Here is a 27,620-nt window from a genome sequence, read left to right on the forward strand (position 1 = left end):
AGGCGTGGCGCTCCCCGTGACGTCACCGCCATCCCGCCGCGAGGGGCGGAGCCGAGGGTGGGGGGAGGGGCCTCTCCTGAGGCGGGGAAGAGCCCTTGACGTCACCGCTTTCCTGCTACGAGGGGCGGAGCCGTAGCTGAAGGGAGGGGCGGCGCATGCGTAGCGCGGGCTTTGCCGCCCTCGGGGCGTCCGTCGCGCTTTCGCCTCGTGCGGGCGCCCCGTCGAGGCACCGGCCGCCTCAGGAAGGGCGCGGGGAGAGCGCTTGAAAAGCTCGGCGTCGCCGATAACGCTCCAGAAAAGGAGCGCCCGAGCCTCCCTGCCGCCCCCGGAGCGGCGATCGGCCCCCCCGCCGGCAGTCGGAAAGCGGGGCGCGTCCCCGGCGGGTGGGGATAACGCGCTCCCCCCCCACACACGTACGCGGTTTCTGATTGGGCTGCGGGAAACCCTCGCGCGGGCTCCCGTTGGCTCTGAGCGGCGTCGCTCCGGCGCTGCCCGCGGGGATTGGCAGGCCGGGGCGCCCGTCTGGAGCCCTCCGCTCTCCCGCCCGGCCATTGGCTGCGGAGCCGCGCCCGGGCGGGGCCTCGCGCCGTTACCCAGCGGTGCCTTGCGCGGGGCCCAGGCCTGGCCGCGCCGTGGGCGGGATGGCGGTGGCGGTGCGCGCGCTGCAGGAGCAGCTGGAGAAGGCCAAGGAGAGCCTCAAGCACGTGGACGAGAACATCCGCAAGCTCACGGGACGGGACCCCAATGATGTGAGGTGAGGAGGGGGCGGAGCGGGGGGGGTGGTCGTAATGGTGGCGGTGGTCGTGATGGTGACGATGGTGGTCGTGGGGGGGTGGTGGTGATGGTGGTGGTCGTTGGGAGGTGGGGGTGGTGATGATGGTGGTCGTAATGGTGGTGGTCGTAGGGGGGGGTCGTAGTGGGGGGGTGGTCGTGATGGTCGTAGTGGGGGGGTGGTCGTGGTGGTGGTGGTCGTGGCGGGGGGTGGTCGTGATGGAGGTGGTCGTAGAGGGAAGGGTTTTGGACGAGGTGGTCGTAGAGGGTGAGGAGTTGAGGTGGTTGTAGAGGGAGTGAGAGTTGGGGGGGCGGTCGTAGAGGGGTCAGGGGGTGGGTGTCGTTGGAGGGCGAGCGGTCGTGGGGAGGTGGGAGTCGTGAGGGTTTAGTTTTGGTGGGGGAGGGTGGTGGTCGTGGGGGCGTAATGGTCGTAGTGGTGGTGGTCGTGGGAATGGGGGGGGGGCTGGGGTTGGTGGGACTGACGGAGGGGGGTGGGGGGGTTGGTGGTGGTGTGGGGGTGTGCGAGGGGCTGCCCCCGCGCCCTCCTCTGGGCCATTCCCGCAGCGCCCGGGGTCCCGGTCCGGTGAGTTGACACTCGGCGTCCACCTGTCGTGGTGGGGGAGGCCAGGCAGTACTTACAGCTCCCGATGTGTCTCTTGTAGGCCCCCCCAAAACAGACTGCTGGCCATCACAGGCCCCGGTGGAGGTAGAGGGCGCGGGAGCTTACTGCTGAGGTAAGGAGCAGGCAGCGGGGGTTCTTCCACCCTGTTTTCTGGTGCTGGTTTGCTGCCCCTACGCCAGGGTTGTCTGTGTTTCTTCGCTGACCCCGTCCCTTGCCGTGCTGCTGTTTCAGTAGGCAGGAGCCAAAGACCTCCAGGGCTTCTGGGGGTTTCTGTTAACGCTTGAAATTTAAAGCACTTTCTCATTCTGAGTCATAAGAAGTTTAAACGGATTGTTTTCCCTAAGCCTTTTAGCTGTTAGCCTCAAAAATAAGGGAAAACATGAAAGTTAAAGGAGGAGTTATGTGGTGTCTGGGACCTTGACTCTTTGAAATCATTTAAAAATAAGTCTTTCAGTAATTAAGAAACTCATAGTTGTTCCTGGAGGAATAGAAAGAGCTGAAATCAGCCAGAATTTTAAAGAATATGTAGGTAGAACTACTAGTGTCTTGTAGTGGTTTTTTCTTCCCCTCCCAGGTAGAACAAAAAGGCCAGCTTTCGTTCACTAGTTGTTAATGGAGCGTGTGGTGTTTTTTTCATTGAATTTCAATATTAAACTGCTGATTAAGGCTTAATATGTCTTAAATTATTTGAAATATGAACACTTGAACATAATAGAGGTCCTTGGTTTTGTGTAGCTACGCAATTTAGTAAGTGCAGAAATTCTGGTCCACAAGCAGTATGTTAAAGCGCTTTATTGCAATAGTAACAATAAATGATAATAGAGCTGAGTAAAATTTGTTGTTAACTTGTGACCACAGAGCCTAAACACAGTTTGATTATATGGGGGTAAGGTGGACCTGGGGTTAGCCTATGTTGTTCTGAGATCACAAGTGTTTTCTTTTAGGCGTGGATTCTCGGATAGTGGAGGAGGACCCCCAGCCAAACAGAGGGATCTCGAAGGGGCAACCAGTAGGTGGGTGTAAAAACTGATGCAGAGAATTTGCTTTATCAGAATGAGAATTTATAACAGTAAATTTAAAATGCTTAGACTCAATAACTGTTAAGAACCAATGACTTTCACTGTCTTTTTCAGAGATTACATGTACAAGACTTGTTGGAAATATATTTGAATGATATCCATTGACTGCGTTGACAGTGGAGAAATCTTTTTTTTTTTTTTTTTTTTGCATCTTCTAGCAGTAAACATTATAGCATCGATGCAGAGATAGAGCAATACAAAGATTATTGGAGTTTTCTGTTCTATGATGCACAGCCTGCTATATTACATCCTACTTGGTAGCCCAGATTTGTTTTACAGTAGACGAGTTGAATTATGACTGAGAACTCCCCATCAATAAATTGAATGCATACAATGTGACAGCAGGCTCAGATTTTGAGCTTTCACATCTCAATCCAGATCTGTCAGATGTGACTGATTATAGTGAGCTTCATACTGTGGGCACTGATAGTTCGATGGTAGTTTGAGCTTTCACATCTCAATCCAGATCTGTCAGATGTGACTGATTATAGTGAGCTTCATACTGTGGGCACTGATAGTTCGATGGTAGTTCTTGACTAAATCAAGGCTTGTTGTTGAATTTTTGTGTTAACACAAAATGAGTACTGTGAAATGGCTTTAGCAGTACTAAAATGCTGTACCACAAAGCTGACAGTGGAAGCCGAAAATTTAACACACTGCCTAGCTGTTCTTTGTTAAAGCCTCAGTTCATCCAAGTGCTCAGGTCCTAAGCCTCTTCTCATCTGTTTTCTAGGTATTTGGCTATGTAACTTAAATAGCATTTCCCATTGGAAAAATCATGATGACCTTTATACTGTGATGCATTTAAATCTGTCTCGTGATCCTGTTATGCCAATGGCCATTTTAGAGATTGTCAAAAAAATGACAACTGTTATAAACAGGAAATAAATTCCAAAGGTTCTCTAAAATGTCAGATATGGTAATGAGGTACACTTTTCAGTTGTACTTTACTGTGCAAGTTGTATTAAAACTTAAACTGTTTTCTCTGACCAGTTATTCCCAACAGTAGGTTCTGTCTGTGAAACGTTACCAACTGGTCACTGGAACAGTGGGGAGATTTTTGCTAGAAGTGTTGGTTCTAGATATGCTGACTTGTATTTTTCTACCATTAAAACAGATGCTTTCCTAAATATATGTTTTACAGTGACCGCTAATACTTTTTCGTCCTCAGGCTGGGTGGAGAACGTCGGACAAGAAGAGAATCACGCCAAGAAAGCGACGCAGAAGATGATGATATTAAAAAGGTAATACGTGATAAAAGGAGCTGTGCAGGGGGTAATTTACTTGTCTGGAACATGAACAAAGTAGCTTGGTTGGGTTTTTTTTTTTGTTGTTGTTGTAGCCAGCGTTGCCATCTTCTGTTGTTGCTACCTCCAAAGAACGAACACGTCGAGACCTTATACAAGATCAAAATATGGATGAGAAAGGAAAAGCAAGGTATGCAAAAATCTCTTAAGCACTAACGTGATACTTCTGAGTGCTAGCATAGGAAGTATCTTTAGATTCCATGTATTATATAGATGCTATTATATATTTTAAGTTACGTTAAAAAGGTACCATAATGATATAAAATTGATTTTAAAAAATATTCTCTCAAAGAAGTTCACAACAGTAACAACACATCATTCATGTCATGTAACTGACAGGGGTACTCCTCAGACCACCTTCAGGAATAGATTTGCTGGTACTATTGTGACTGATCATCTTTGAGTAAGACAGAAATATATATAGCTCCACTGGTTACTTAACGTTTCGGATGGTTACAACTGTGTCTCATACATCCTGCGTTTTGTTGGCTGAGGGAGGCTTTTGGGTGTGGATTTTCCCTTTTTTTTTAACAGAACACTTTTTCTATCTCTTTTCTGTTCAGACTCATTACTGTGTGTAGCCTGACCTTCCTTTTGTCTGCTTTTTTAGATTCCTCCTATATATCTGTATATGCTATATATAAAATATATATTTTTTATTTGTGTTGGAGTAGCTCATAAAAGTTCTGTTGTGAAGAGGTGTAGGAAAAGCAAACTTGCAACTGTATCCAACCTCTTGGACTCTTACCTGCTTCAGTCTGCTGCTCACCTGGTGCAGTAATAACCCATATCTTAAACAGAAGAATGATATCTGGTGTAAAGAACTATAGACAGCTTCTCTGATAAGGTCCACACATCAGTTGGCACAGAAAAGGGACTTAATTTGCTTCTTTTACACTTAGAATACCACTAACAGACTGCTGTTGCCTCCATCACCAGTTTCTAACTGCTTTTCTTACAGAAAGACTTAAAAAATTCTTAGTGGACTTCCTAGAGCTTCAGGCACTAAAAGCTTTTTTTGCTCAGAATTGTAGTTTTTACTACTTTGCACTTGAGTAGTCTTCTGGGGAGATGAGAAAACCAGTATTGATCTCTGTGTGACTTGTGTGAGAAGGGCCTTTTTAAGAGGACAGCATCCATTGAACTTGTGATTTGTCTCAGTGTTTTCTGGGATGACGTTCATATACAAATGCCCTCGAGTAATCTATAGCTTTCAATTATTTATTTGTTCCTATTTCTACTGTTTAATATACAAATACCTTTATCTTTCCATGTCAGATTTGTGCTGCTGTGTTAGAGCAGTACTTAGTGAAGAGAGTAGCATTTCCGTTCTCTCTTAATTGGGTAGAAGTTCAAGGCGAGTAAGAATCTGCCTCTTGCTGTAAAGGCTTATTTGGGTATTAAATGGAGAGAAAGAAAAAGTGAAATCTGATAGATTAGCTCTTGCTTAAAAGAAGGGAATTCCTTGAATTTTAGTTAAGTTTTCTCAAAACAACGCTTACTTGTATGGAAACAATTCTGGTTTCATCCCATAGCGCAGTATCTCATTGTAGATTTTGGTAGGCAGACCATGACAGATAAGCTTACACTCCTCTGTGGCTCCATTTCTCCTTAATCCTCTGAGCAAGGTGGGGAGGGTATATTTTTTCAGAAAGCCCGGTGACCTTCCAGTTCACTGTCTTGTTGATCGTCCCACTGTATTTACTTAACTTTAGCAGTACTTTCTGCTTTTGCATTTGTTTTTTTTTTTTTTTTGTTAACGCTTCTTTAGTGTCATTATTTCCAGGTGCAAAACGTGCAGGCTTCCAGTTTTCCCAGTGTTAACTGTGCTGTGTTATGGATAAGAGTTGTCTTGCTCTTAAGCAAAATATGATATGTCACCGTAAATTACACCCTTGCCTGTTGGCACACTCAGTGTGTTCTGTTGCTAATGGCCTTGAGTAATGGTGAGCCTTTAAAAATAAAGGTCTCTGAGGTGGAAAGTTTCTGTGGTTGTTTATGCAAATAAAAATCTTAGTACTTGAACTGAGTCTCAAACTTTTCTTTGTTTTTATTCAGGAATCGACGTATATTTGGCTTGTTGATGGGCACTCTTCAAAAATTTAAGCAGGAGTCCACAATTGCTACTGAGGGGGTACTTATTTTTTGTTCTTTCAGATTGTAAATAGTAAAGCAAAATTGTGTGGTTAAGCTGCTTCAAATAGAAAATTCCCCATGGTGTAGGTTGCAGGTGCAATAAATTGGTAAGAGTGCATGTAAGTTTTTGTTTGATTTAGCTTAGTGGAATTGAGGTGGGAGGCAGGAAAGAGACTGCAATAATTTTTTGATTTTTTTTTTTGTTGTTGGTTGTTTTTCTTAAATGCCATACTTTTCAAAACATGTACACCACAAAAAAAATTATCTTTTTTCGATATTAGGGGATCTTTTCAAAGTAAATGAAATTTAATCAGGTAACTAGTACTTCATAGGCTACTTCTGTAAATAATGGTGAGTCAGCACTACTGAAGCAATGCCCACCCTGATGTGTTCCAGGTGTTTAAGTGATACAGAGTGTATAGAAATGTATGGTTGTATTCTGCTGTCTGTTTGACTACATGTGGCTTCTCCCTCCCAGAATAGATAACACAATTCCTGGTTGTAGTAAATGGATATGTAATGGTACTGAAGGGAAGGCTTTGCATGGCTTAGTGGTAACTTCAGAGAACTTCCATGTAGGATGGTGGTAATTTTATTCCTACTGTGTCCTTTTGAATGGTGGAGAGTATGGCATTTGTTTACTGTTGCCCTAAATGGGTTATTCAGTTAATACTAATAGGCTTTACATTATAGACAGTGTTTGAAAGACTTTCAGCTCTCTGGTGGAAGCAAATACAAAGTCTTTAAACTTTAAAAAGTTCTGCCTAGTGATAGCATAGCCAGCTTGCAGTATTGCTATTGATTACTTTCAGATTCAGTATTTGGATATCCTGTGTTTTATCAAACTTGTGTAGCACACGAGAAAGGACCAAAGTTCTCTGTTGCCTGCCTGCCTTTAGAACAAGAAACGATTGCTTAAGATGGTCTAGAAACGTGGAGTCTTTGTCTAATCTATAGCAGGATATGTTTGCATAAAGACTTTAAAGAGTTACTGCTCTTTGTGACATTTGCCTGTGAATTTGTATAGGCATTGTTTTCTTCATGCATAAAAAACTTAGTATAAATCAATGTAGAGGCCTGGGGAGTTTTGACACAGCTATTTTGTTGCCCGCATACTGAACTGTATTTTTTTATTAGACAGTTGTAAAATCTGAGCATATGGCTGTCTAGGACATATAAACAGGGCATTCCTGGATTATAGTAATATATCTAAATAGCAGTGAATATACTGAAAGTACTTACAATGTAGGCTTTTTTGGTCATAAAAATTGATCTACAGTCCTTCATTTGTTTCTGAGAGAGTTAACTTTTTTCCCTCCACAAGTGGAATATCTGAAATCCATTTCTTTTTTCCGACATTGGGGGAAAAAAACCCTAAACATGTTGAAACTTGTGTTGAAAATTCAAATCCAAACTGAGATATAGAAAAGCAGGGACCCATAATTTTATCGTTAATGTACAAAAAAATAGGTGCCAGCAGGCAGTGAGACTCTTCTCTTCTGTTGCCTGTAACTCGGAAGATATTTCTTAATGTGTTTTTAGGAATGCCTTTTATGGTGTAAATAATTTAAAATTTTAATTGGTGCAAATTAGAATACTTTCCTAAATATTTTTGGTTAATCAGGATTCTTCTCTATTTATCTTAGCAAAAGAGACGACAAGAAATTGAACAAAAGCTTGAAGTGCAAGCAGAGGAAGAAAGAAAGCAAGTTGAAAATGAAAGGCGAGAACTCTTTGAAGAAAGACGTGCTAAACAGACAGAGCTGCGGTTACTGGAGCAAAAGGTTGAGCTTGCGCAGTTGGTGAGTTTTAGTTTTGCTGTTGACCCTTCTTTTGTTTAAACTATTCTTGTGTGTCTTACAGTTATTTTCTTTAATTTCTCAGCAAGAAGAATGGAATGAACATAATGCTAAAATAATTAAATACATAAGAACAAAGACAAAACCCCACTTATTCTACATACCTGGCAGAATGTGTCCTGCTACGCAGAAGTTGATGGAAGAGTCACAGAAAAAGATGAATGGTAAGTGGTCTTAGTGGTGATACAAAGGCCCTTGCTCCTGCCTCCCTTTGGTGTTTCCTGTACAAATTTCTTTTAAGTCTCTCTTCTTAAATACATTAATTTCACGGTTAGGACAAACTATATGTTCTTGCATAAGTGTTCATCATAAGTGAAAATTACTCTTTCAGTGACTTATATTTATGTTGGATGTGCTTTGATTCTCTTACAAGAAGTCTAAAGAGCTGTATGCATAATCTCAGAGGTATGTGTTTAAAACATAGTCCTTTCTATTAGCTTTAGTACCCAGATGTACGCTGGTACAGAAACTTAGTGTTTTGGAAAGGCAGATTCTGTGGATTGAAGACCAAAGGAAATGCAGGTTTTTTACAGAGCATTTGAGAAGCATTTTCTTAAGCATAACACTGGAACTTTGATTTTATTTTTTTTTTTTAACTTAATGTGTGTTCGTTTCTGTTTCACAGGATGACTATATTTTTCTTTTGGAAAACAGTTTAAAATACTGCGGTTGATGGTAGTGCTACTGTTCTTTCTTATTAAATGGAGAATGCATTGGTTTTTTTTTTCCCTTAGAGAGCTTTTCTTCATTGTGTGGGATTGGGGAATAGGAGAAGCTAACTCATCTGTCTCAGTAGCTTATGTTATTTAAGCTTTCTTAATACCTAACCAGCTTTTTGCTGATTCTTACTGTCTTTTGTTTACTTTAGGAAGTATAACCTTGTTAATATATAAATACCAGGAAATTAAGGTATTGTTAAGTATATTAAGGTACACTGTTGTTTGGGTTGATTTTAATGAAGTCAAAACCTCTTCCTGTTAGCTTAGATTTAGGGCTCTACTGTTCTTATAGTCAGCTTTGCTTTGTTTTCTTAAGGTAACCAGCAGTCTTTGTCATTATGCATGAATTTATGCTTGCTACTTCAGAATGGATAAGGATGCATATTGAAATTAAACAGTTTAATAACTCATAGTTAAGGGGAAAGTAGACTTCAGTGTCTGTATATTAGCTGAAAATACTATTTATGCGTTTGTTCCCTAGCACTCTTTGAAAGCAGGCGAAATGAATTTGCAGAGCAGATTAACAAAATGGAGGCCAGACCCAGAAGACAATCTGTGAAGGAAAAAGAACATCAGGAGGTGCAGAATGAAGAAAAGAAGGAAGAACAGAACAAGGAGCAGGAAGAGGGTAAGGTGGCTCAGCAGGTGGAAGAGATGGAGACAGGTAATCAGCACAATGATGTAGAAATGGAGGAGGTAGGGGAGGAAAAGGGAAAAACAGGTTCAGGGCATAGTGATGCAGAGAAAGAACAGGAAGAGGATGAACAGAAACATGAAATGGAGGTTAAAGTAGAAGAGACTACCAAGGTGAGGGAGAATGACAAGCAGCAGGATAGTCAGCATGAAGAGGTCACAGTTGCAAAAGAGGAAGGTGAAAACATTCAGCCAGTGGATAATGAACAGGATGTGGCTGAAATGAATGAGGCAGATAGCGTAGAACCTGTAGAAAATGAAAATGGCAAAGAAGCAGAACCAGAAACAGAGTGTGATGCTCAGCCAGAACAAGTGTGTGATGTTCCTTCTCCCAAGAAGGAGAAAGCTTCTATTTCTGGTTTGATACCTGAACCTGAAGGAAAGCAGGAGAAGGCACCTGAAGCTCAGGCAGAACCTGTGGCTGAGACTTTATCTCAGCCACAGTCTGTGCCACTGCCACAGTCACCTCAGTTGTCTCAGTCCACTCAGGATACAGAGCCCCAAGCAGACAAGGATGAAAGTGCTGTGGTATCCGTAAAGGTGATTGAGGCACAGACAGAGCAGAGTCAGACACTGAGTGTAGAAATTAAGAGTAAGACTAGGAGTAGAAGCAGGGGTAGGGCGGGGAACAAAACTGGTAAGAATCATAGCCGTAGTAGCAGCAGCAGTAGTAGCAGTAGCACTTCCAGCAGTACAAGTACTGGAAGTAGTTCCAGCACCGGCAGCACTAGCAGCCGGAGTAGTTCCACCAGCAGCAGCACTACAAGTGGAAGTACTACCAGGGGCAGTAGCAGCAGTAGCTCTAGCAGTAGTGAAAGTAGAAGTCGAAGCCGAGGAAGAGGGCATAACAGAGATAGAAAACGCAGAAGGAGCGCAGATAGGAAGCGAAGGGATGCTTCAGGAGCAGATAGAAGTCACAAGTCCTCAAAAGGTGGGACTAGAGATACTAAAAGCTCAAAGGATAAAAGCTCAAGATCTGACAGAAAGAGGTCAATATCAGAAAGTAGTCGGTCAGGCAAGAGAACTTCACGGAGTGAAAGAGACCGTAAATCAGACAGGAAAGACAAAAGGCGTTAACAGAAGAGACCAAGCTTCCTTAGCCTAATCTTTGCAGCAGAAGATTATTTGAGTGGAAGGATTCCTTGTAAGGAGGAGGAGAAGGCTGCCTTAAGAATTGCATGCTGTAAAAAATCTTTTGAAAAAATGCAGACTGTTTACCAGGCATTCTTGTACTTTTTACATAATTTTGTAAAAGGTTACTTACCAATATTATGTGAAGATCCCGAAAATGTAAAAATAAAAGATTAACACTCCTTTGCATCTTTTTTTTTAAATACCGTGTACTCACTAAGACCCTCTGTATATTTTAGTAGGTAAAGTTTTAAGTAATGTGATCACTTCTTCTGTATCGTGTGCTTTTTTTTTTTTGGTAGAAATAAATGTACGTTTTAAATAAATTGTTTGAGATGTCCTGTTGACAATTAAATTCTCCTTTTAGATCATATGTAGGGAGGCAATGTTGCAGGAAAGGGATAATTTTGCTTTTCCCGCTATTCCTTGCAAGAACGGGAATCTTAAGACCCAGAAAAGGGATTAATCTCTCCAGTGCTGGGCAGGAAGGGAAAGTATCCGATTTGGATCCATACCTTTTCTCTTCTGTAATCACGAGCTCTTAATCAATTCTATCTTCCAGTTTTATAAACTTTTTCCTATCCATAGGCAAGCAGTGATTAAATGGGAATGTTAACTCTGGTCAAGATAGCTCAAGTCAGTCTGGAATACCACTCTTTTCTGCCTTCTGCAGGTGCTGTGGTAGTGTGTATGTACATCTATGTTCTGGAGACAGTTAATCTGTTTAATGATGGTCCTTGCTCTGATGGGCAGTTATTTTAGTTTCAGACTAATCTTTGATCCCTTCATACCACTAGGAATAAGTACATTGCAGTGTTGGCGTTATCTGGGACTACCTAATGCTAATGTAGTGTGCGTGCAAGAATGCTTTCTGAATGTATTTAATACAACTTAAAGTGGTATGGTGTTATCTATGAAGACAAATGCTGGTTTTTATATGATTTTTTATGGAAAACAAACCCATCTGTTGCTCCGTTCTGTACATGTGCAAATAAATGTGGCTTTGTAGACTACTCTCTCGGTGTCTATGATGTTTTCTATAATACAGGTGTACTACCTTAGTCTTTCTACATTTGAAGCGTGAATCATAATTGCAGATGACTGTACTTTAGAAGGTTTGTATCCAAAATAGTTCTTGTATGCTTTATTTAACACCTGTTAGATGAATATGAAACACTGCTCTAATCTGTGTTGTCTCGGCAGGAAGCGAATTCTCAGATCTCATATGCCAAATCACAGAACAGGAAGTCCTATAAAGATTTCAGAATGGAAATCACACGTGAGCTTCTTTTAGTATATGAAATGCCATATATACCCCATTTTTCTGAAACACAACAGACTTACAAAGTTCTGGTTTGGGAGGGTGTCAGGTTTTGAATTCTTCATCTGAATGCAGAGTAGTGACAGACTTCTGTGTTCTGAAGTGCTGAACTTTGTGGTTTAAAGGAATGCATCTAGCAAGGGATGAAGTGGAGTGTTCTTCCAGCACAAAGAGACACAGTGGGAAGGCTCTTCAGGCTTCCCCCTTCTTGACAAGTTAAATACTTCATTCTGATTCTTCAGTCCATTTACTACCTTAATAACCTCTCTCTGATTCAGCTTCTCTATAACTGACAGTTTTTAGGTTTTTTTAGTAATTTCCAACTATATTTCCTTCCTTTTAAAGGAATGTGGTGGTTTAATGTGTCCTTTTTTTTGAAGGACAAGCAAAAGTTCCAATACCTTATTGAAAATATTAAACACAGCACTTTACCACAAGGAACAAATTTACTCTGAGTAGCTGAGTAAATTTTTACTGATTTGCACATTTCAACTAACTTCATGTTTCAAATTGCCTTTGAATCTGAACCAGGGATTGGATTGATGGCATTGTTTCAGGTTACATTTCAGGCAGCAGTGTCTCTTTGACAAGGTGACAATGCAGGAGTTGTGTTGCTGAGTATAAATAAAGCTGGTGATGTATTTGGTAGTTGAATGTTTGTTAGAAGAAACTTACTGCCATGGTTAAAATGTGCTGTTAATTAATAGCCTTGCTAAATCTGAGCATAATCATCAGTGTGCAATAACTTTGTAAGAACTAAATTTTCTAAAACTTACATATTTCAACCAATATTCCACTACAGAAATAGTATGAGAGAGTATATTATTAGCACAGTTTCATTGTATTTTATAATACATAAAGATTTGTGTCTTTATAAAGAAACAGTATTTTTAGTAATTGTTACATTTGCCCTCCAGGTCCCATCCTCTAAGCCTGAAACAATTTCAGAGCTGTGGATAGGGCTGAGACCACGAATGCCATTTCCTTCCTCTGTGGCCAGTCTACTGTTTCAAATAGCTGACGATTTCAAGACTGAATTTGATGCAATAGCTTGGGGTTTCTGGGAATTAAGCACAGATAGCATAGGTGTAGGGAATGATTAAAACACTTTCTTATTATTTCCCTTCCCCGTGCTGTTGAGTAACTCGAGATCAAAGGAAAAATAACTTGTTCTTTTTTCACTCAAGTAATGTAGAAAAAGGAACTATGAAAAAGGGAGAAGAAAATTAAGAATGAAGTTGAGGTGCTTTATTTGAGTGGGCAACATGCCTTGTATGCTCTATACCTGTCTTGTGGAGTGCTTCCATCAGATGGTCTCTGCTAACTGTAAGTATAACCTTAGAAGGTGGCTGGGTTGGGGTTTTTTAGAGCTTTCATACATTGCACTGACTCTATACCATTTCCTTGTCTTTTTCTTCAGTCCCCGTACACAAATAAATTGAAAAGCTCTGAGAATGTTTGTTTTCCTGTGCTGCTTCACTCAGAGTCCTCCTCAGAGTAGATTTTACACAGATTGTTTATTCAATTATAAGCTGAAACATGACTTTGCTTGAAAGGTACACCTCTTCAAATTCCTTAAGGCAACGTCTTTGTGCTTGGAACACCTTCATTGTCTCTATTCAAAGGAAACTTGAAAATATTTTTCCTGTGGAAAGTAGGTATTAGTGAACTGAACAACCCTCCCCAGCAAAACTGATTTCCAAACCCAACAAATTTGTAAATAGCTTTCTAAAGCATCTTTTGTTTATTGAGAAATATGGTCTTGTGGGTAGTTCCCAGTTATAATTTTGAGATTCAGGTTCAGCTGCTGATTTTGTCGCAATTACTGTGATGCGACAGGACAAACCTATTCACTTTATGTATGTTTGAGTTTTCCTGCTCAAAGAAGTATTTCTCTGAGATTACAAATATTTGTGGTGGGGATCAAATGCTGTGGCAGTGGTGTAGGAGTAATATACAGAGATCTGTGTTTTGGAGCATAAAATTTTGCTCTTTCAGACTTTTATTTTTCCTCTTCTCAGTTCTATAGCGCCATGAGCCTTGTTCAGACAGTTGTTATTTGGTGTTCTATTATATGGCAAAGTATGAGACATTCAAAACATGGAAACATATTATCGAGATTCAAAGTAAGATAAGTCACAAGTTCCGTGATTTTCTAGAAATACACTTGTTAGTTGTCATGCTTGTAACAGTTTCCATAACAGGGAAGCAAATGGCTTTTTCTTGTTTGTAATCCTAGTTAAGAACTGGATTAAATTTGTTTGATGAATGGCTGTTACCTGTTTAGATTTGTATAACGGGAAGAGTGAATTACTTTTCCTGTTTTTCCTTTGATTTATTAATGTTTTTAAATGTACTTGTTTAAATAAAATAAATGGTTTTGGCATGGCATTTGATTCAATGTAAAAGTTGATTTGTATTTTCATCCAAACATCCTAAGTCGAGAGAATTACACACGATATTTTTCCATGCTTTACTGCTATATTCTACACAGTGAAACCATCCATTCTGTGTGTAGCCTTTCGGTGCTATCATAAAAATAACCAAAGCTGTATATACTGGTGTTACTGTAAATTACGTGTTGACTTTAATGTACTTCTACCAACTTACAATTTGCTTTGGGATCTTTATTGTTCATGCAGATCCTGAATAGTCTAGGAAATGCAACATCTCTGCAAAATCACGTCTTAAAAGAGCCATATAGTGTGCCATACTACTCAGTTTATTTAAATTACACCATTTGTTCTAAGTTTATCCTTCTGTGGATTTTAATATAAAGTAAGAGATTTCTGCATTTCTAACTTGATAGTTCAAGTTACTAAGATGTCATTGCAAACAAAGTTAGTATTTTCATCCTAACGAAAACCGCTGGAAATACACATTGCACTTTCATTAGCATTGTCTATCTTTGTGTGTATAATAATACTCACATTTGTTGCTTCAGTTCTACAGAACAGAAACTAACTGAAGTCTTATTTTACCTGCTATAAAGCTTTCGACTTTGTCCTTTGGAAGCCTATGACAAACTCCGTGAATCTTTATCTTTGACTGTAGTTCAAGGGTGAGTAGAAGGTATGTTGTATAACATCTGCATCTAGGAGTTGCACCTAGCAGAAAAGAATATTTGATATAACTGATTTATTAGTGAAATTACTAGAGGAACAAATAACAAAATAGAGGTGGCAGCAGTGCTCATCCACCTTTTAACAGCTTCAAACCTAGAAAAATTATTGTTGAGACTAAGCTACATAATAAGCAGTGCCCAGAATAACTTGAAAATTGCAGGTATAGATTAAACTGAGTAGCTAGGATAACCTGCAATATTTAATGTCTAAATAAAAAACCTGAGAAATAGTCTGGGAATCCATCTGTAACTGAAGTAAAAGCCATTTTCAGGGCTATTTTGACAAACAAATAATTATTTGTGGATCTCAAGGTGTGAGTCTGATTGTTCTCCCACACAAACTTGTTGAAGTACATAGTTTTAGGTGTCAGAATACTTGACTTTTCCATTTTTAGGTGAATTAGCTCTATGTTTCCAGGCTCAAAAAGGGACTATTAACCTTTCTAGGTCAGTTATCGTTTTTTTCTCCCATGTTCCATTTTTGGCATGTGTCATTATGAAAGACTCTTTTAAACCAGTTGTTAATCTTGGGATAAAAATTTTGTACACCACTTATATTGGAGGGACTCTATATATACTAAATTTCTTGTGTATTCCTTCTCATTCATCTGTCCTAATATGTAGAGACTTGACCCTCTAAGCAACACAAGCTCCAGGGGAGTGAAGGGGAGAGACTGTTGATGCCGTGCATGGGGCTGCGTCAGAGCTAGCCGGGAGCCAGCAGCGCAGCTGATCTCTGGTGTATTTTCTCTGGCACACAAGACAGTTCTTCCATGGGTTATAGCAGCTGTACGGGGTCACAGGATAGGCCGGTCTGACCACCAGGTCATGTGGCAAAGGAAAGGGTCAAAGTATTAGATTGCATCTGGAGAACATATCACCTACTGCGATTCGTTTGATTGTTTGTTTGTTTGCAGGACTTTGCTGGTTAACATGACCCTGACTCACTTTGTACCCTTTCTCCCAACCTCCAGGAGAGGATTGCTTCGCTGGCTGAGTAGACCAAGCTAAGCACCAGCGTCTGGCAGGTTTGGGGCATGGAGCAGGAGCAGAGAGACCTATGCTGCAAGTAGGATACAGCTTTGGTTCACAGAAGAGAAAGCAGAGCAAATTCCGCGTGAGTCACGTGCAGGACTGAAGGAGGGTCAACCCTATCGGGAAGCGTTTGACTGCAAGCATTGTCAAACTGGGAAGGGATGAGATTCTTGAGGTGCTATCAAAAAGGGAGAGAGAAGAGGCTGCCTCGGGCAGGAAAGGAAAGGTAGAGCCTGTAGGATTTCATTTATAACCATTTATAACCCATATAACCAGTGTACAACTCCCTGCAAAGTTACTACTTTAAAGCATAATCTGTATTTGAGAAAACATTGTTTGCAACTCCACATTGGATAATAGGTTGCTAAGAAACAGAGGATATTCCTTAAAAAGTAGGACATATCATCTCCTTACCTTTGCTACGTTTCTCTAGAATACATAAAGTATAGATAGCATGTGAATTTTCTAGTTGTCTGAAGAGCCTGAAAACTGCCGAGCACTTTTAAAAGACTTTGGAGTTGAGTAAATATTCCCCATGCTAAAGGACTGTACTTAGCACCTAATGCATGAGAAAACTCCAAAAGAGTATGTGAATAAACCTTCTGTTCTGAGTTTCACATGACCACCTATAACTAAGCTAAAACAGAATACATAGTTTATTAAATAAAGAAAGCTGGAAATTGCCACTAGCTGTATGAGCAATCCTGCAAATCAATAGAAGCATAACATTGACAGTCCATCTTAAAATCAGATGGAAGACGTATATTAAAAATGCATTCATAATCCAGAAAAAATCCCAATACAACTCTTGCTGAATTTTCCCTAACACAATCTTCCAAAAATTCAGTACCAAACAAACCTGACAGAGGCTGAATTTTGATGTGACCAGAACAAGTTTCTTTGTATTCAAAACATCAGTCTAGCTATCACAACATAGTTAATTATTAAACGTGTGTGTATAATCAGGACACATGACTTTGCAGATTGTTAGCAGAGTGTACTTCTGTTTAAGCAGATGAGAGAAAGAAAGCAGGAATTTAAGGTTTTCTGCAACGCTTTGTTAGGCTAAGAAAAACAATGTAGAATATTCTTGCTAAATGCACACCGACGCAGTTTCCGCAGTTTCAGTGCACTCTGGATTTAATCTAAAATGACACGGTTCTTGGATCAGAGAATTTTGCTGTTAGTAATTTCATGTTTAACGAGACTGCAAAGTACAAAGGTACTTTCAGAATGGAAGAAGTGTGGCGATCGGGAATGTGAGAGTAAGTAGAAGTTTTTGGTTTGATTTTTTTTCAGAGGAGCCTGTGGTGTACGTGCAGCTATTGCGAACCATAATGTTGAAATCAGCAAGGAAACAGACTGAAAATGAGTAGTCATAAGAAATGTTTGTTGTCAATATACTAAGTTTATGAGGAATAGACTTTTTCTACAAAAAGAGAGGAAGATATGCTGGCTTGTGTTGTACAAGTATATGAAGATCAAAGTTCAGTAGAAATGCTCTTGGATACCTAGTTTTTTTCCTCAGGTTTCCTCAAAACAGGAAGTATAAGGCAGATTTAAAGTATATTTAACTCATTCTTTACAGGTACAAAAGAAATGTAAAAACCAAACAAACAAAATATAGTAGGCTCTAAACTGTGAAAGACGGCCGTATGTCTTCTGTTACAGCACAGTCACAGCCCATTCTGCAAAGTTGTTTTTCTACCATAAGCAAACTGTTCAGTTTTGTTTTTTTCAAGACTTCTTACAAAAGACACTGTTAAAATATCCTCTTTTTTTATTTTTTTTTTCTTCTTTAACATGAAGTAAGAGCAGTAATTAGTTATGGCGTTCTTGGGAAGCAAATAGGTCTGCAGGAGGCAGAGCCACTGAATCACAAGTGGGCAAAAATAAATAATGCCCCATTTATTATCCATTGATTATCATTGTGAAACCTGTCACAATCATATGACGTTGAAGCTGTTTCTAAGCCACTTCCATTGGTTTGGCAGCCTTATTTGTTGCACTTCCAACGTGGATATCTTCTGAAGTTGAAGAGACCTTAGAATTCCTGTTGATGAATTTATATTTTCCTGTGGAGCCATACTGACTTCAGTGGGGAGACAGGGGTGGAGACAAAGAGAATGTAAAGTCATTCAAATTGAATTGGGAACTTTGCTCTTAACAACGAGTTTAAGGTTTATATTGCTTGAACTTACCTATTTTCTTCATAAAATAAATGTATTCAAAATAGAGGACAAAATCCTTGAAATAATTACTAAATTTATCTTAGATCTTCTAAAATACAGAGTTGTAAATATGCCTGAGAAATATATTTTAGCCATTTAGATCTGGCTTTAGCAGTTGAACTGGCTAATTCTCTACACACATTTCAGCGCTGAAAGCTTGGCTGAAGAAGGACTTGAAAATGCCCATATAGACAAGAGCTTTTCTCCTTGATGTCTGTAGTAAATACAAAAGAAAACAGGATAGGGCTGCTTTTTGCATTAGTTGCTTTCCACTTGATGACATAAACGGATTAGCATCATAACAAAGTACATGTTCATGTATTAACAAACATTCAAATGTATTTATCTATCTTGGACTCCTTCACTAACTCAACTTCAGAACAAACGGCTGCTATACTTACTTGTTTCTTCATTTCTACATACTATTTCAGCGGCAATGAGCAGAGTTCAAGCCACTACAGACTACTTAGGGCCTGACTGCCGGTACCTTAATTTCAAAGCAGGGGAAGAGATAATGGTATACTCCAAACTTTCAAGGAAAAATGAAAACTTATGGACAGGAAGTGTAAGTACTTAAATCTGATGGACTTTCCCCATAAATAACTTTGTATAATAATAGCATAACAACTGTAGTCTGCTTGTGTTTAGGGAGCTTTTGTCTCTGTTCTAATACTAACCAGTCATGGATCAATACAGTATCTGGAGATGGGTCATTGTTATTATCTTTATATAAAAAGGGAAAATAAAATCTTGGCAAAGGTCACTCATGGAGAATCAAAGTCAAGATCAGAATCAAAGTTTTCTGTCTCCTCCATCTAATCAGTTGGCTATGATGATTCCCTCTGTTTCCCTCAAGAATGTTCAGGTCTATCAGGTCAGGTACTTACTCACAGGCCTGTGAGTTAAAAGATTTCACAGCATTCCAGTATTGGGATGTGCCTTCACAGCTCAGTGCTTAAGGAAAGTTCCCAGAGAAGTTATTGTGCGTATTTAATGATTTGGCACAATTGGCAATGTAGTCGGAACAGCCACGTAGGTCTGTTATAGCTCAGAAGGAACAGATGCTTTGATCCAAATCCAACTGCTAGTAAAACCATGTGAGTGCTTCAAATCTAGAAGATATTGGTAAACTTTTTTTTTTTCTGTAAATGATCTGTCACATTTCTTGATCAACAGTGAAATTCAGTCTTCCCTGTATTCATCCAAGAGTATCTTTACAGGTACCTCCCTATTCCTTGCTTTTAAAGATGTATTTCTCTATTAAAGGCTATGTGCAATGGTTTGATGTAAGGCTAGTGGTTGGTTTCTTGGTCAGACTGACCCTTACTTGATTCTTTTGGGTATCATCATCGACTTATTCTCTGTCACTGCCATCTTCTCTTCAGTGGCAGCTGGCCTCTTACCTGAATTTCTTATCCTACTTTTCTTGTAATTCATTAGGAATCATTAGTTAGTCGTTATTAACGTACAATTCTTCTCCCACTTGAGTCAATAGAAAATTTGCACAGTTTTAGTAGGAGCCGGCTGAGACCACCTGTGTGCACAACACTGTCTTCAGCTGAAGCAGTGGTTAAGGCTACTGGCTTGGTTCTGCATAAACACAAATTCAGAAACATAATACACAACATAATAGCATGGAATAATATACTCCCCCTTGCTTTCTGAAATGGCAAATGGAAAACTTTTATCAAGGAAAAATAAACTAATCTTTTAGCCAAACAAAATGAAAGGCATAGGGAACAGTCTTATGAACTTATTGTTTGTTTATTCGTACTTCTCTAGCATATATGCAAACACCTAACATACTTATCACTGAAGTTTAAATGCTTTCATTCCTTTAATTTTTACAGAAAGGAAAGGATTTTGGATATTTCCCAAAAGATGCCGTGAAGGTTGAGGAAGTTCTTATTGCAGACGAAGTTGAAGTGCTCACTAAGGTAAACCATCATCATCAGATTTACTTATGTAGTTCATAGGTATTGAAAATCTAAGATCCAGTCAGAAATTCAAGTGCTGATGCATAGTTCAGATAATTAAAAACACGGTTTTTTTTTTTCATTATTGCTCCATTTATGTGTTTATTGTTCCCTGAAATAACTTTTATCTAATAAATTATATAGAACCATTAATAATAATACAATTACTTATAGTCCTTTGTGTAAAATGATACATGTATAATCACACAGAAAGAAATAGAATAAAGATCTGTCACTGTGCTACACAATGCTGTAGAAAATTACACATTAAAACATTTTAAAACTTAATATCGTTCTTTCAGGAAGCTGATTTTCTTTGTCTTCATGGAGATCAGTACGCTTTTGAAAATGAAGACAACGCATTAAAAGATCACAACAAAGAAAGTGAATATTCATCATCTGATGTAGAATTAAAGCTGCATGAAAATGAACTCCTAAAATATACAAGAGACTCTATGGAAAAGGAAGAAAGAGTTATTTCAGTTTCTCTAAACGATTCCACGGAATCTCACACTCAGGAGGAGTCTGCAAGCAAAGAGTTTATTAGAAAAAATGAGAACAGACAAGATGAGACTGAAGAGCCACAAATGCAAAACAGTGTCCCACTAAAACCTGTTCCAACTCAGTCTAGTTGGATTGCAGGATGGTTCACCACAGAAAGTAAAAACAATGAAGAGCCCTTAAAAGTCACTACTGAATCTTTAGAAGAAAATACGTACCGAGGCAGAAAACTAGCGGTAACTGATGAAAATTACTTACAGGAGCCAAATGATAAGGAGGAACAAGAACCTCCAGCATCTATTTGGTTTCAAGGTGGACTGACGGACTTTCTGTATTTGGAGGAAAAGAATGTGGGTGTTGATTTAGCATCAGAAAATAATGATCCACAAATCCATGAGGCTTCTAGTGTGCCTGGACATTCCAATAATCAACCAGAAACAGCACTCACAGAGTTATTGACAGAAGAAGAAAAGACTGAGAGCCAAGAATCCACATCAAATTGGTTTAATTTGGGTTTAAGTAACGTTCTTAATTTTGGCCATACTGAGAAAGATACAATTGCTATGGAAGACCAGCAAAGCAGAGAAACAGAGGATGAGACAAATAAGAATGAAGAAGTGCAGACTTCAGACCAGAAAGAATCACACACGGACAAGGAATCAAAGGAGACAGTTAAAGCAGTGACAGAAGAAGATGAAGAGAATTATGCACAAGATATGATAGTTTCAAACAGTAACGTGCCAAATTCTGGTGAGACACCAGCAAATATGCATACCCTCGATGACACCAAAAGCACCTCAAATAGCACAGAATCATCTTTTGATATACAAACAGATGACAAAGAGAAGTCAAATGAACCTTACACTTCAGAAGAAGACTTGGTATCAGAAAGCCAACTGCTGAAAAACACTGAAGCTGAAAAGAGAAATCAAGAGTCAGAAAAAAACCATGGCCATTCAGGTTGGTATACAACTTTCTATAATAGCTTTATTAATTATAATATGAACACAAATGATAATCAACAGGGGCATGAATCAGTTGTGTCAGATCAGATTCCTTCTCCTCCTAGCTCACCTCAGACTTGTGATCCCTCAGACACAAAAAACATAGAAGAAAAGCCCGACATAGCTGAAGAACAGAGCCACTTCTCTTTTAGTAGTTTTGCAGACATGCTGATGTTTTGGAGTTCAACAGCCAATGAAGAGCAAGTACAGAGCTTGCAAGATGAGGTACTTTCTAGTGAAGAAACTCCTCAAGCTGAAAATGCTGATGAAATACTACAAGGAAAAAATAACAGAGCAATGAAATTACAAGCAAATCAGAGAAATAGTGAGGAAGGGTCTGAAAAAGATGAGGATGCAGTCCAAGAAAGCAGTCTCTCTTCCTCACTAGCTGTGCAAAATAATGAACGTGTTAATGAAAAAGCAAAACATATTGTAAAATTAGTTAGTGATAGTGATGCTTCACAAGTTTTGTCTGCTGAAACACAAGTACAACCTGAAGAATATCAAAACCAATATGTACCTTGGTTTAGTTATTTCAGTGCCGTAGGACATGTTTCTAAGAGTAGCGAAAGTCAGGAAAACACCAATATAAAAGGTTATTATAATGATGCTGTCTACAAAGACTCTCTACACTTACATTCAAAATTAAATTTAGAAAATACAGTGGACATTGGAACTCGCCTGCAGGGAAAATCAAAAATGGAAACAGTTAAAACAGTGCAAAAAGAACAAAATAACCTGAACACTTATATTCACCAGTCTGTAAACTCAGAAAATGATTTACAAAGTTATGGGGAACTACCAGGAACTGCAGATGATCATCTGGGTATGAAGAAGACCCCACATGACGGTGAGCAGGGTCTTACTCTGGAAACGTCTGAGAAAGGCAAACCAGTCAAATGCTGTGACACAAAGCAAAATTCAGCATTGAAAAGCCAGTTCAAAAAGGATGGTGATGTAAAAGAAAAAACTCACAAACTAGAGAATAAAAACAACCTGCTGGGGTTTCATGAAAACAACATCAAAGATTTCAGTGAGGTTGCTGCTAATGATGAACAGGATCAGAATTCTGAGGAGTGCCAAGAAGTGCCTCCAGACCAACTTCTCTCTCCTCAGCACTCATCTAATCGCTTCAGTTTAAGAGGTACCAAAACTTCTGAAGAAGCTGGCGATTTGGAAGGCATGTGGAGTTTCAGAATGGAAGGTAAAAACTGCTTGCTGAGAATAGAAGAACTAAGCTTCCATGATGAAAAAGGCCTCAGGATAAGCCTTGATAAAACACTATGGGGAAAAGAAACTGAAGGCAACTCAACTCAGAAGGTTAAACGAAAGGAATCAGATAACAGTAATGTGGATACCTCCAAAGAGAATGATCTTTCTCTTCTGCTGGCAGTGCAAAATTAAGAAACAGGGCAGTGGAGATAAAAAATGCAGCAAAATCTACCAGATTAGTAAAAGGCAGGGCAACACTTGATACTCTTGCTGATAGTTTGTCAGGAGAGAAGCTACAAAGTGAACAAATTCCTATGAAGATGCAACATCATCAGAAAGGTGAAACAGAGTAACAGGGGATGATTGATGTTCCCATTATGAGCTTCTGGTACCAGAGAATGGGTTGGAGTGTAGTCTTAGTTCAGGTCTTAGAGAGAAATATAAAAATCACATGTGATATAAAAAAAGAAAAGATTATTCTGTATCATCAGACTTAAGCCATCAATTTATGCCATTATGACAGCGCAAGATAGAAAAACATACAGTTAGTGTCTCCTAAAACCCACAAACTAGAAAGACAGACTGCTATTAAAAAAAAAAAATAGATTACTTAAATCTCAGCAATTTAGTATTGCTCAGAGACCTGACTGATGAAGCATATGTTAAAAAAAAGAAGATACTGTTGTAAATGAAAGGATGGATAATACTGAAAAATTAATTACTGGTATTAAAACAAGATAGGAGAGAGAAGGAAAGGAAAAAAAAAATATCTGAGTCAAAGTCCAGAAATACAAATAATATAAAATATATTCTAACTGAAGAGATTCCAGATAGTATTTTCACCAAACCATCAGCATATATTTAGTAAAACTAACAATTATGCGTGTAGGAAAAAGTCTAAGGATGCATGTTTTGTCAAAAAAACCAAAATGAAAATAGGGATGACACTCGACTGTTAGAAGTAAATATTGCACAGAAGAATGAGATGGGGTTAAGAACAAATTAATCAAGAAAAAGACACTTCTAAATCTGTAGAAGGTGTGGGGAAATTATGAAATCGATTTGGAAATCATGGAGGGTAAATTTGAAGAAGGACAGCTTGGCAAAATACTGCTGCAAAATCCAGTGAGAACAAGGAAGGTGAGAAAATCATAGTAGAATAGACGGAGTTCATGTCCCAAAAGCCAAGCAAAACCAGGCAAATATTTTATGATAAACACTCAGATTTACCCAACTCAGATTTACCCAACTCATTGATTGCATTCCAACAATTTTATTTAAAGTAAAAACAAGATGTTAAACAACCCCTCTGTGAGTGAAGCAAAATGCTGCAGCTGCACCAGCAATTTTGGAAAGATTCATCACGCAATCACAGCTTCCTCATGTAAAGACAATGTTATGCAGAGAGAACAAGTGATTGTGTCTGCACAAAAGGGGCACAATTTGGAAACTGGGCAGGAAAAATGTATGGAAAAAAGGAACGATTTTCTAGAACTGCCAGAGCTTTTGCTGCTATAACAATTAAATGCACAGCCCAAACTGCAGCCAAAGGCACTGGACTAATGCTTCAGTGACAGTGACCTAGTGAGAATAAAATATGCTTTGTTTGAGGAAAAAAATACAACGGATATGACACTGGCTCCTGGTAGTTTAAAATCAAGAGGAAGCAAGCCAGACTCATAGTAGGTAATGACTGATTTACGATCCTTCGAAAGTGTGATAATACAGATTGAGTTAATAATCTGCAGCTTGAGGGCCTGTTACTCTTCCTGACTTTGGACTATTGGATTATTTGTGATGGGTATCTTTGGCTAGTAGTGACTTGAAGCATAAAACTAATATTAATCAATAGGTATTATAAATGGTATTTATTTTTCCTACAAGGGTAAGTAGGGTGTGGGGTTTTTTGAAAGCAATGTTTTATTTGCTTCAGGAAATTCACTCCAAGCCACTGAAACTGAGGAATCTAGGTGCCTTCAGTCATACTTTTGCATGAACATGCCTATAGTTTCTTGTATTTCACAGTGAAGTTTGTTATCTGTGGGAAGTTGTTAATCTTTAATCCTACGTGGCATTTTTTATTTGTCTTTTTGTAAAGCTTTTCCCACTTGCTTAAAGTTTTATCCTCCAAACTCTGTTCTGAGATCATTATCTGAAACAGTATTTCTTAAATCATAAATCTGTAGCAAGTTTTTACTCTAATGTGGCACTCTACTGTTTGTCTTTAAGCTCTGGAAAATAAAAGAATAAAATCAAAATCTCTGTAGAGGTTAATATCTCATTAAAGTCTGAGTGTTGAATCCTCTTAAAATAAGCATGATTTCCCTTCACAATTATTTGCAGGAGCAGGCAGTAGAAGAAAGCTACTAGAAAAAACACCAGAAAAGGAACATGAAATGAACATAGCTGTAGACAGCGAATGTGACGATGACCACCATTCAGAAGCCACAGCAATTCCTTCAGTAAATTCTGAAGAAAAAACGGACAGTTCAGTTGCTGACTCTCCATTTGACGTCGAAAAGCCTTCTTTAGATGCCATCCAGAACTATGTTCCAAGTAGTGGTAAGTGTTAAGTTTCTTAAGGAAAATAAATTTGCAATCTTAAAAAAAATATCAGTTGGAATGATGTTAAGTTGGCAATTGTAATGTAAAACCTCTGTTTTTTTCCATATGAACAAACCAAAAGGAGGCTGGACACATCAGATACTTCTATGCCTGAATGCTCTTGAGATTGGGGAATTGATAAAATCTGTATTTTCAGCAGTAACAAGCATTATCAAAACCGTAAGTATTCTTTATGTGATATATTATGTGACACATATTAGTGCAAAATTAAGCCAGTTATTGGTTACGTTCTGCAACGGACCTCATAAAAGAATGAAAGAACCCTTTTAAATAAGCCCTCTGCAATCCCATTGCTTCTGAGGGTGTGTGATGCTAAATGAGATAGAGATGGAACATGAAAATGTCAGGTTAGCTACTGTTCATCTGCCTTTACTGTTTGCACTGCAGAATCTGATTAATGCAGTGTGAATTTTTTTCTGCAGAACAGTCAGGAAACACTTCAGTGGCCAAACAATTCGGGGTGTTTTTTTGTTTCTTTGTGTTTAAATGAAACTGATAGCTTCCTCTAGCTCCCATGACAGTATTGATTAAATTTGAGTGCACTTAGAAAGTCTGGGTTAGGATGAGTAAAATAATCAGAATACTGCCATTGCTTCTAGTAATTTCAAAGCCTTGATTGCCAAAGATTCCCACAGTTCATAACTGCATCAAAAAATAATTTTCTAAGCAAATAGATAAAATACAAATTTGGATTATGATAGCTACAAGGATGTCTTGATATCAAAATGTAGTGACAGAGTGGACCTTAATGGATGTTACTGCACAAGAAAGAGTGCTACCAGAGGAATGTTGATGGTGTTGCACTGTTCCCTCTAAACACAAGAGTAATATCGGGTAAAATGGTATATGGTAGACTTCATAATTTTAGTACTTTGGTAACCTTGTTTAGAGTAGGTAATTGAAGGTTAAGAACCACATAAATTTGTTTGTGGCTTCCAATGTACCTACTTAAATTCTGGCAGAATCGCAACCTATGAGAAACGTGAAGGGGTTTGTTGTTTTTTTCCCACCCCCTCATGAAGCAGATGGGATTTCAGTGCTCATTGCTAGTTCAATGCTATGGTCAAAATCATTCTTGTACTGTTTGATACAGCTAAAAAAGCCACTTCTACCGTCTACCTATCACCTAAGTGGTACCAGGTCCACAGAAGAGTCACTCGCCTTGCATTGGGAAAACCCAGTTAGGGCAGAATCAGAGAAGCACAGAATCATAGGATGGTCTGGACTGGAAGGGACCTCAAAGCCCATCCAGTTCCAACCCTGGAACCTCCCACTGGCTCAGGCTGCTCAAAGCCTCATCCATCCTGGCCTTGAACACCTCCAGGGATGGGGCACCCACTTCTCTAGGCAACCTGGGCCAGGGCCTCACCACCCTCACAGCAATTTCTTCCTAAGATCTAATCTAAATCTCCCCTCTTTCAGCTTAAAACCGTTACTGTATGAATCATGGAACAGTTTGGGTTGGAAGGGACCTTAAAGATCATCTAGTTCTGACCCCCCTGCCATGGGCAGGGACACCTCCCACTGGCTCAGGCTGCCCAAGGCCCATCCAACCTGGCCTGGAACACCTCCAGGGATGGGGCAGCCACAGCTTCCCTGGGCAACCTGGGCCAGTGTCTCACCACTCTCTTGGTGAAGAAATTCCTCCTAATGTCCAGTCTAAATCTGCCCCTCTCCACTTAACAGCCATGTCCTATCACTACGAGCCTTTGTAAACAGTCCCACCCTTTTTCTTTTCTTTAAAAAAAAGCTTAGTATAAAAAAAAGAGAGATAATTATGTATATAATATCAAAACAGCCTTATCGAATGAGCTGGAAAAGAACCCCCAGAGCTGCCCGTCCCCCCCTCTCCGCCCGCAGTGTCCCCGCGCGGCCGCCAGGCGGCGCCCCCTCTGCCCCCCCGCACGTGCGCAGAGCGCGCACCGCCCCTCCACCTGCCGCCCCGGCCCTTCGCAGCGAGCGCCGGTGTTTGTAAGGACCTGGTGCCGCAGGGGTGCGGATGGAAGCGGTAAACGCTACAGGGGAGGTGAGGTTCCCTGGCAGTCGCTTTGAGGAGGGGCCACGGGTGGACGAAGGGACGGCGGCGGGCGGGCACAGAGGGGCCCTCCTTCACGGGCGGGGAGCGAGGCGCCCCTGCCCCGCGCCTGCTCGCTGTCCCCCTCGCTCCGCCGGCAGTGGTATCTCCTGTCCCCCCCCGCCCCGTGTCGCAGTGGTACGGGTGGGGGCTGCTCTCACCCTTCCCGGCGGCGTTAGTGGTTTTTCCCATACCCCCCC

At 39.9% G+C, this 27,620-nt stretch overlaps 2 protein-coding genes and 1 long non-coding RNA gene across 6 annotated transcripts in view; 2 read left to right on the top strand and 1 right to left on the bottom strand.

The window, feature by feature from the left end:
- The first annotated feature begins 496 nt into the window (after window positions 1-496).
- Window positions 497-11,245, top strand: PNN (pinin, desmosome associated protein). The gene is made up of 9 exons (XM_054068001.1): window positions 497-754; window positions 1,434-1,505; window positions 2,338-2,406; window positions 3,644-3,716; window positions 3,815-3,909; window positions 5,838-5,913; window positions 7,562-7,717; window positions 7,800-7,938; window positions 8,975-11,245. Exons 1-9 carry the CDS (start codon window positions 642-644, stop codon window positions 10,261-10,263), a joined length of 2,082 nt encoding a protein of 693 aa, XP_053923976.1. The 5' UTR covers window positions 497-641; the 3' UTR covers window positions 10,264-11,245.
- Window positions 11,246-11,450: 205 nt separating this feature from the next.
- Window positions 11,451-27,516, bottom strand: LOC128852284 (uncharacterized). Its single transcript, XR_008450028.1, has 3 exons — window positions 27,326-27,516; window positions 14,569-14,745; window positions 11,451-13,283 (listed from the first exon to the last, which is right to left on the bottom strand). It is a non-coding gene; the product is annotated as an uncharacterized LOC128852284 (long non-coding RNA).
- Window positions 16,762-27,620, top strand: part of MIA2 (MIA SH3 domain ER export factor 2) — a 37,494-nt gene continuing 26,635 nt past the window's right edge. For 2 of the 4 annotated variants that reach the window (XM_054067996.1, XM_054067997.1), the window contains exons 1-6: window positions 16,762-17,062; window positions 18,460-18,593; window positions 19,879-19,965; window positions 20,307-22,713; window positions 25,065-25,283; window positions 25,408-25,505. In XM_054067996.1, coding sequence (XP_053923971.1) covers window positions 16,948-17,062; window positions 18,460-18,593; window positions 19,879-19,965; window positions 20,307-22,713; window positions 25,065-25,283; window positions 25,408-25,505 — 3,060 coding nt within the window. In that variant the 5' untranslated portion in view covers window positions 16,762-16,947. Of the gene's footprint in view, window positions 17,063-18,459; window positions 18,594-19,878; window positions 19,966-20,306; window positions 22,714-25,064; window positions 25,284-25,407; window positions 25,506-27,240; window positions 27,373-27,620 lie in introns of those variants that run through there. The other 2 variants (XM_054067998.1, XM_054068000.1) reach the window with 2 other exon arrangements.

Source organism: Cuculus canorus, chromosome 5 (assembly GCF_017976375.1).
Source record: "Cuculus canorus isolate bCucCan1 chromosome 5, bCucCan1.pri, whole genome shotgun sequence".
NCBI classification, from domain to species: Eukaryota; Metazoa; Chordata; class Aves; order Cuculiformes; family Cuculidae; genus Cuculus; species Cuculus canorus.

What these genes read in the sequence shown, in the direction of transcription:
- PNN (XM_054068001.1), top strand. Translation starts at nt 642, where the DNA reads ATGGCGGTGGCGGTGCGCGCGCTGCAGGAGCAGCTGGAGAAGGCCAAG. An exon ending in CTCGAAGGGGCAACCAGTAG is followed by an intron (nt 2,407 to 3,643) that starts GTGGGTGTAAAA and finishes TTTCGTCCTCAG; the next exon opens with GCTGGGTGGAGAACGTCGGA. An exon ending in AAGATGATGATATTAAAAAG is followed by an intron (nt 3,717 to 3,814) that starts GTAATACGTGAT and finishes TTGTTGTTGTAG; the next exon opens with CCAGCGTTGCCATCTTCTGT.